The following is a 10,048-nucleotide window of genomic DNA, read 5'->3' as shown; positions in this document are numbered from 1 at the left end:
CTGACCTTAAGGTTCGCAGCCCGATTCGTAACCACTACGCTACCAGAGTAGGTGGTTAATATTGACTCACTTACAAAAGTCCTACAAAGACAAACCAATGGCTCTTTCCCCTATGTCTTTGGTGGTCCACGGGAGCCCAAGGCTATATCCAAAGGAGATGTGTTTGAAGGTCAGAAGGAGTAAATTCCATATAATGTGTAACGCTTTTGCACATAAAACTGATATTGAACCATGTAATCAATTTGAAGACTGGCTTTGCCATGTTTGCTGACTCATCACAGACTTGCCATCCATAGGCCACAGTTCCCTCACTTATAAAAGGAGGGTATTATTCTAGATGATCATGAACATCTTTTCCAGTTCTAAATTTCTATGATTATATATCCTTAAGGACCAGATGGACTCTTGGTGTGGCACTGTAAGATCAGCACTGGACTGCAAACCACAAGGTTGGCAGTTCAAACCTACCAGCTGCTCCTGGGAAACCCAATACAGGGCGGTTATGAGTCAGAAACAACCCGATGGCAGTTAACAACAACAACAGTGACTAGATAGTGAAATGAATGGTACGAGCAGAAATCAATGAGAAATCTGGGGTGTTTTCTCAATGTCATGAAATATGTGGGCAGGTATACCACACTGTCTAGGATTCCCAGTTCCTCTTCCTTCTTGGCGGCATTTATTCTCATGTGCTCGGGTATCTTGTAGTCTGCAGCTGTCTTCAGATTAAAGTCCCCCATATGCATCTGGGCCTCTTTGATGGCCTGGACATCTTTGGGATCTTCATAGTCCTCATCCGGTTTACTCTTTAATCTAACAGAAAAATAAGCAAAACCCTCAATAATAAGAACTTAAGTCATACAAATGGTTTTCTATGAATAAGAATGATGGTTTTTCAAAATTTCAAATTTTAAAACTAGACAACACATTTCAAAATAAACTATGGGCCAAAGAAGAAATCACAAACAATATTAGAAAATCAGTATTATCAATTGTTATATGATCATGAAAACATACCATATCAAAATGTGTGGAATGCAGCTAACCCAATACTTAGAAGGAAATTTATTATTTAAATGTTTACATTATAAAAGAATAAAGATATAAAATCAGTGATCTAAATTTACACTGTTGGCAGAAATATGAAGCTTTCTGCTCCAGTACTGTTTTATAGCCTTGGAAATTCTATACATGGTCATTGTGAGTTGGAACCAACTCAACAGAACTTACAACAAGAAGATGTTTATATCCTGAACAATAATAAAGAGAGAAGTTAATGAACTCAAAATAACTAGAAGGAAGAGAATTATAAAAAACAGAAAGTAATGATATAGAAAGCAGGCAACCATCACTAAAAATATATGTGACTAAAAGCTACTGCTTTGAAAAGATCGCTAACATTGATAAAGTCAGATATAAATTCATAAGTATTATGAATGAAACATGAGACATCATGAAAGATCCTACATAAAACAAAAGAATAATAAAGAGCAAAGTAAGAATACCTTTATGTTAATAAACCTGACAATCTACATGAATTGTAAAATTTCCTAAAAGACACAATTTATCAAAATAGGACTTTAACTAGCAAACATTTGAATCTTTATTTCAATACAAGCCCTCGAAGAATACTCCAGGCCCAGGTAGCATTGTTGATAAATTCTATCAAATATTTAAGAAAAAAGTAGTATCAGTCCTAGACAAACTCTTTAAAAAGTAGAAAAGAAAGGAACGCTTCTTTGCTCCTTTTATGAAACTAATATGACCTGGTTTTGTTTGTTAAGTGTTGTCAAGTTGGTTTTGACTCATAGCGACCCTGTAAATGGTTTCCAAGGAGCAGCTGATGGGTTTGAACTGCTAACCTTGCAGTTTAGCAGTCCAGTGGTTATCCTACAAGGTCCCCACCAGGACCTTGTTACCCTGGTAACAACCAGAAAGGACAATATATAAAATAAAACTAACAATCAATATCCTTTTAGAATAATATATAAAAATACTGATAAAATACTAGCAAATCAAATTCAGCAATAATTTTAAAGTTTAATAATATACCATCACCAAGTCAAATTTACTCTAGGAATGCTAGTTTAATATTTGAGATCATTCACTATGATTCAAAATATTAAAGAGTAAAAGAAATACATATGATCATCTCAATATACATTTTTTAAAAAGCATTTGAGAAACTTCAACATCTATCTTTGACTAAAAATACAAAAATTTAAAAGTTTCAACGAAGCAGGAATGGAAGGGAGTTTCCTCCATCTGATAGTGTGCTTGTAAAAGGCTTGTGTCATAGTTAGTGGTGGAAGATTGAACGGTCAACTCTCTAAAATTGGGACTAAGCTCATAATTTGGGGAAAAACAACAACAACAACGAAGAAGTAAAAGCAATCAGCCTACCTAATTTCAAATAAAAAACAGTCATGGGGCAGTTGGACTCCGTCCTACAGGGTTACTATGAATCAGCATTGATTGGACAGCAAGGAATTTAGTTAGGTTCTTTTACTTTTCTTAGAAAACACAACTAATGGGAAACAAGATAAGCAGCAGAATGGCAACAATAATGAAAATGTTATAAGTTAATTACTAATAAAATTTTCAGTCAAGTTATTTGAAACATAAAAAAAAAAAAAATAGTCATAAAACTGAGACTGAGAGTTTGCCCTGAAGCTACAGTGTGTTGCTGACTCAGTAATGGGAAACATAGCAGATGGAACAAACTACAGAGCTCAGAGACACTGTCTGGATGAGAACAGTATCATTGCAGATTACTAAAGAAATGACAGATTTTTTCATACAAATACAGGGAAAACTAGGTACCACACAGGAAAATAAAACTACCCTATGCTACACCTATTATCAGTTTGGAAAAACACAAACCTCAATTCCAAGAGGTTGAAATCCCTAGGTAGTATCAACAGTTTGTTTTCAACAATTACCTGAAAAGTGCTATCTCAAATCCACTTACCACCACCTCACAAGAAAGGCCTGACCATCTACATTCATAAGTTTACACCCATGGAAGACCCTAACTGAGCACAATTCTACTCTGAAACACTTGGCATCTCCATGTGTTAGAATCAACTTGGCAGGAATGGGTTTGATTGGGTTTTGTTTTGTTTTTAGTGACCTAAAGGTGTATGCATAGTGATCCTGTATAGGGTTTCCAAGGAGTGGTTGGTGGGTTTGAACAGCCAACATCATGGTTAGCAGTCAGTCAAATGCTCATCCTACAGCTCTACACCAAGACTCAAAAAAATATGAGAACATAAAGAAGAATATATTCATGATGTTGGCATAAAAAAGTAATTTCTTGATCTTTAAAAATCAGCACTCTGAATGTATTAGCAAAATGAAACCCCTGGATCTGAAACTGTAAAAACTGCAATTAGAAACATGGAAATGCCACCAAGGTATCATCACTCAGAAAGACCCCGCGGACCTGTATTTTATCTCCATCTCTATTTCTTTCACTTTTTAATTTTAAATATTAACAATGACAATAAATATAAAGAACTTAAGCAATATATTTTAAGAATCACAAGTTAAAAAGATAAGAATTTAAGTAAAAATACTCACAGTTCCTCCCATTCTTTTTTCCTCTGTTGAATCTTAAATTGGGCCTTTTCAGCTTTTAATATAACCTTCCTCGTTTTCTCAATTTGATTTTCCACCATAATTTCACTCAAGGTTTTAGGTCGAAATTTCTTCCCTTTTTCTACAATTGACTCGTCTGGTAAACTAGTCATCATACCTGTCCAGAACATCAACAGATTTTTTCTATATTTTTGAAGCATAAAAATAAAAATCTCAAATAATGTAATGATTGTTTGTAACCTATCACATTAAAAAAAAAAAAAAAAAAAAACTCCAGAGAACATAATGAATCTAAAATTAGAGTATTTATTGAGCAACTATTATGAATTCAATCCCAAAATAAATACTGTTAAAGATGCCCACATAAATGAGTGTAAGGCTCAATAGGACCATATAAAAACTTGTCAAAATAAGACATATATGTATAGGAAGACTACAACGACAAGAAGGGGGTGAGCCACTGAGAACTGAAATGTGGGACTATGGGTGTGGTGTAAAGGAATTCAGTAGCCATGGATGTATTCATGAAAGAACTTCCAAAGAGTTTTGTGGCTGCTGTTGCAAAGACCAAACAGGGTGTGGCAGAAGCTGCTGGAAAGACAAAAGAGGGTGTTGTCTATGTAGGTTCCAAAACCAAGGAAGGAGTGGTTCATGGTGTGACAACAGTGGCCAAGTAGACCAAAGAACAGGTAATAAATATTGGAGGAGCAGTGGTAACAGGTGTGATCGCAGTAACACGGAAAACAGTGGAAGGAACAGGAAACATCACCGCTGCCACTGGCTTTAGCAAAAAGGATCAGATGGGCAAGAGTGAGGAAAGAGTTTCACAGGAAGGAATTCTTGAGGATATGCCTGTGTAAGCTTAGGAAAAACCTTCAGAGGAAGTATATCAAGACCATGAACCCAAAGCCTAAGAAGATCTTTTCTACCAGTTTCCTGAGAGTTGTTTACAGATGATGTTCCATCTTGTACTAGTGCTCAATTCTAATTTGCTCAACTATAACATTTTCTTAAAATTTTTACAGTGTATTTTGAGGTTGTCCATCAGCAGTAATTGAAGTATCTGTTCCTGCCCCCACTTAACATTTCAGTGCCTCCCTCTCACTGAAATCAGTATCTGGGAGCAGGATCTTTATGTGCTGTGGATATTGTGGCTTCAAATTCAAAATGCTAAAACAAATGAAAAACACCTAAGTGAGTACCATGGATTTCTAAGTCTTCACTATTTTTGTTGGTGTTGTTGAGAAGTTGTGAGTGATTTACTCTCTATCTTATAAAATTTTTAGGTGTCTTTTAATGATCTTTTTTGTTCAAGAATAATGATGTTTTGTGAAATTTGTTAATACATAAAGTACTTAAAAACATGTGAGCATGGAACTATGCACCTATACATATTAAGTATGAAATTTTACTGTTTTGTGAAGTGTTTTATTAACTTGTGTTTGTATATAAATGGTGAAAATTCAAATAAAAAATAATCTCATTACAAAAAAAAAAAAAAGACATATGTGTATATATTAACAACTACAGAATAATATAAACAGTGCTAGTCACCTAGCAGATACAGGGTTTCCGAGGCTTTACATTTTCATGGGTTTGAATAACTCATCTTTCTCGCATGGAGTGGCTGGTGGGCTCAAACCTAGGATCTTGCCGCTCACTATAGAACCACTGTACTCCCAAATTAACAAGTATATTCTGGTGGAATTACTTTTTTCATGTTCTAGCTATCATGGGGAAATTACTTTTTTCATATTCCAACTATCATGAGAAACATGAGGATATACTTTACCTGTATGTATATACACACATATAGGTGTACCTCATTTATCAACTGTAACTCCTCACTTAGTAACTCACATTTGCAATAATAGCAAAAAGTCTATGTTGCACTTTAACAACGTAGGTTTGGCAGCAATGAGCACCAAGGTGCTGGGCAAACATAACACTGACTATGGTGGCTAAGGTTATGTGTCAGCTTGACTGAGCCATGATTCTCTGTGGTTTGGCATTTATGGAATGATGTAGTCATCCTCTGTTATGTGATTTGATGTGGTCAATCTCTATTTTTGCCGAATACTGATTTCTTTTCTTAACCTAACCTTTGGAACCTAACCATAACAATAGTTGTGGAGTGGGTATACTTATACGGGATATATATCCACTGCTAGGTCAGGATTCAAACCCACCAGCTGCTCCTCAGAAACCCTATACAGGGTCATGATGGGTCGGAAGTCACTCAACGACAATAACAGCAACACTGAGTTCATTGTGACGCACAGTCATCCTGTTGGATAGAGTAGAACTGTTCTTTCGGATTTCCTATTGTAACCCTTTGCAGGAGCAGATAGCCTCATTGCTATTCCATGGAGTGACTCTTGGGTTTGAATCACCAATCTTGTGGTTAGCAGCCCAACTGCACCAGCAGGACTGTCTTTGTGTCAAGTGCCACTGAGTTGGTGCTGATTCATAGTGACCCCTTATAGGGTTTCTGAGGAGCAGCTGGTGGGTATGAACCCCTGGCCTTGGGGTTAGCAGTAGAGTGCTTTCTAGTGCTTATCCTAGAGACCTATATCTATATAAACATATATTTAAAGGCATATTGTTGCTGTTAAGGGCCATCAAGTTGATTCCAACTCATAGCGACCCTGTATAGGGTTTCCAAGGAGCAGCTGGTGAGCTTGAACTGCTGACCTTGCAGTTCAAATGGCTTTGTAGTCTGGCACATTAAACCACAGCACCACATAGATATATGTATATATAGATACATACACATACACTGCATTAGGCAAATCTGCTGCACAGGACCTCTTTAAAGTGTTCAAGAGCAAAGATGTCAGTTTGAAGACTAAGATGCACCCAAACCATGCTGTTTTCAATAACCTCATATGCATGTGAAAGTTGGACAGTGAATAAGGAAATAAGGAAAACTATAGAAGAATTGATGCTTTCGAGTTATGGTGTTGGAGGAGAATATTAAAAGTACCATGGGCCGTCAAAAGAACAAACAAATCTGTGTTGGAAGAAGTACATCCAGAATGCTCATTAGAAGCCAGGATGGTTAGACTTCATTTCTCATACTTTGGACATAATATCAGGAGGACCCCACCCCTGGAAAAGGACATCATGTTGGTAAGGTGGAGGGTCATAGAAAAAGTGGAAGGCCCCTAATGAACTGGATTGGCACAGTGGCAACAGCAATGGGCTCAAGCATAGCGATGATTGTGAGGTTGGCACAAGACTGGGCAGTGTTTAATTCTGTTGTGCACAGGGTCATGATGAGTCGGTACAGACTCGACAGCACCTAATATATTTATGATATGAAAAGTTAAATATTGATATGGGATAGTTGTATTTCAGATATATAATAATATGGAAAAGGAAGAATTTAATGCAGTCTAGGTGGTTATGGAATGCTTCATAATAAAGCTGTGACTTGATCTGGGTCCCTAAGAACCAAAAACATTCAGAGAGGTAAGGAGTGAAATGGTCATTCCAGCAGGACCCTGGATGTGGAACTACTAGGCATAATTAAGAACCAGTAAGGAGAACAGGAAGGAGCTCTGGTAGCGTAGTGGTTACAAATTGGGCTGCAAACCTCAAGGTCAGCAGTTCAAAACTACCAGCTGTTCCATGGGAGAAAGATGAAGCTTTCTCCTCCCATAAAGACTTACAGGATCACTGAGTCGGAACCAACTCCACAGCACATAACAACAACAACAAGGAGAATAGGAGTCCTCCTGTGACACTGTGAGTTAATGCTCTGGACTGCAAAGCCATTTTGAACCACAAGGCTGGTGGTGCAAGCTCACCAGCTGCTCCCCAGAAACCATATACAGGGTCGCTGTGGGTCAGAACTGACCTGACAGCACTTAACAAGGAGGACAAGGGGTCTAGGTATGGCAATGTAGGCTCAGCACTGGACTGCTAACCACAAGGTTGGCAGTTCAAACCCACCAGTAGCTCCTTGGAAACCCTATATGGGGTTGCTGTAAATCGGAACCAACTCGACAACACTTAACGACAACTACAACAAGAAGACAAGAGCCTAAACATTCATGTTAAATTGTACGAAGAGACACTACTGTAAATGTAGACTAGGATAGATTATCAAGGTTTTAATACTGTGGTATTGGTTTCAAAATTTATCCTTCACTGAAGGTTTTTACATGAAGAGGATACACCTGCTATTACTATCTGTACTGTATTATGGGCACTAGCCTTATAGGGTCAACACACTGGCTACAGTGCCCTGTATTAATTTTTGGCTGGTCCCTCAAATCATTCTCAGAATTCTTGTCTTCTTCCTGCTTGTCTGCAGTTATCCAGTGACCAGCCACAAAAAGCAGGTCCAGGGATTAGGAGAACTGTTTTCACACCTGTATACTCAGCTCCTATTTTCACACCTGTAGTCACACCTTTATAAGGCGGCTTAGTAATGTAGTGGGTTATGCGCTGGGCTGCTAGCCAAGATCAGCAGTTTAAATCCACCAGTCACTCTTCAGGAGAAAGATTATGCTGTCTGCTCCCATAAAGATTTGCAGACTTGGAAATCATATAAAGAGTCATTATGACTCAGAACTGACTCGAAGTAACACAACAACGATTCTCAGTGGCACAGTGATTGAAGACCCAACTGCTAACTCAGGGGGTCAATGTGGCTGTCTGCTTCCATTAAAGACTTACAAACATGGAAACCCTACGCAGCAGTTGTACACAGACACAGAGGGTTGTGACAAGTCAGAACTGACTCAAAGGTAGAGGATTCGGTTAGGTTTGGGTTATTCAGAGCTCATTCATGCTGTTTGAAGTATATGTTCTTGAAAAATAGTTTGAAATGTAATGTTCTAGCCCCTCACTCTGGGATGAGACCCAGGAATCTGGGAAGAGACACTGCCTAGAAGCTAGCATATGGGGACATTTCAGACAAATGTATGAAAATGGGAAGTAAGAAAACAGTAGCATCTGGTATTCTTCTTAGTCATCTAACCAGAGTGGGTTTCTTTAGTAGTTGTATCACTACTGATACCACATTCTTCTTCATATAATCCAATTTCTCAGATTATTTGCTCAACATACAGATTGAATGGGCTGTGTGTGCTGTGGTGTCGTGGAGTATGTTCCAACTCACAGTGACCCTTCACAGGGTTTCCGAGGCTATAAATCTTTACGGGAGCAGAAAGCCTCATCTTTCTCCTGTGGAACAGCTGGTAGTTTCGAACTGCTTGACTGTGAGGTTAGCAGCCCGATTCATAAACACTATGCTACCAGAGTTCCAATATGGTGAAAGGATGAAAACCTGGTGTATACCTTCCCTGGTTTTAAACCATTCAATATCCCTTTTTTTCTGTTTGAACGACTGCCTCTTGTTCTATTCATAGGTTTCTCATGATGACAAGTATTCTAGAAAACCCATTCTTCACAATGTTATCCATTGCCTGTTATGATCCACACAGTAGAAAACGTTTGCATAGTCAACAAAGCATACGTAAATTTCTTTCTGATATTCTTTACTTTCAGCCAAGATCCATTAGACATCCGCAATGATACCCCTCATTTCACATCCTCTTCTGAATCCTCTGAGTTTCTGGCACTTCCCTGTCAATGTACTTTTATAGCCGTTTTTAAATTATGTTCATTAAAATTTTGCAAGTCAAGGTGTGGAATTTTTTCTTCAGTTCTTTGAACTTGAGAAATGCTAAGTGTGTTCTTTTTCCTTTTGAGAAGAACATTTCATGATAATACTTGATTTTGTCTTGTCAACTTACCCTTTGAAATTTTCTGTTCAGCTCCTTTATTTCCTCATTTTTTCCATTCGCCTTAGCATCTCTATGCTGGAAAGCTAGTTTCAGTGTCTCTCCTGACGTCCATTTTGGTACTTTCTTTCTTCCCTGACTTTTTAATGTCCTTTTGATTTCTTCCTGTATGATGTTTTTAATGTCATTGCACAACTCTTCTGGTCTTCAGTCATTAGAGTCTAATGCATCAAATCTGTTTTTGAGATGATGTCTAAATTCAGGTGGGATATAGTCAAGGAGCTCTGGTAGCGTAGTGGTTACGAATCGGGCTGCGATCCTTAAGGTCAGCGGTTCGAAACTACCAGCCACTCCGCGGGAGAAAGATGAGGCTTTCTACTCCCGTAAAGATTTACACCTTCGGAAACCCTGTACAGGGTCGCTATGGGTCCGAACCGACTCGACGGCACTTAACAACAACAACATAGTCAAGGTTATACTTTGGCTCTCAAGGACCTATTTTAATTCTCTTCAACTTCAGCCTGAACTTGCATATGAACAATTGGTGGTCTGTTCTATAGTCTGTCCCAGACTTGTTTTAGCTCAGACCTGGAACTTTTCCACAGTCTCTTCCCACAGATGTAGTCAATTGATACCTGTGTATTCCATTTGGTGAGGTCCATTTGTTTACTCACCTTTTATGTTTTTGAAAA

At 38.1% G+C, this 10,048-nt stretch overlaps 1 protein-coding gene and 1 pseudogene across 1 annotated transcript in view; one reads left to right on the top strand and one right to left on the bottom strand.

Annotated features, from left to right (window-relative positions):
- WDR52 (WD repeat domain 52) overlaps window positions 1–10,048 on the bottom strand; it is a 158,110-nt gene that overhangs the window by 47,275 nt on the left and 100,787 nt on the right. Inside the window, exons 22-23 of the mRNA XM_006864205.1 lie at window positions 3,583–3,783; window positions 636–813 (exon numbers count right to left, since the gene is read on the bottom strand). Coding sequence (XP_006864267.1) covers window positions 636–813; window positions 3,583–3,783 — 379 coding nt within the window. The remainder of the gene's footprint in view (window positions 1–635; window positions 814–3,582; window positions 3,784–10,048) is intronic.
- On the top strand, window positions 4,113–4,514 carry LOC102823465 (annotated as a pseudogene).

This window comes from Chrysochloris asiatica, unplaced genomic scaffold (genome assembly GCF_000296735.1).
Source record: "Chrysochloris asiatica unplaced genomic scaffold, ChrAsi1.0 scaffold00061, whole genome shotgun sequence".
NCBI classification, from domain to species: domain Eukaryota; kingdom Metazoa; phylum Chordata; class Mammalia; order Afrosoricida; family Chrysochloridae; genus Chrysochloris; species Chrysochloris asiatica.
Note: the sequence above shows the minus strand (reverse complement) of the source record. Positions and strands in the feature narration are given on the sequence as shown.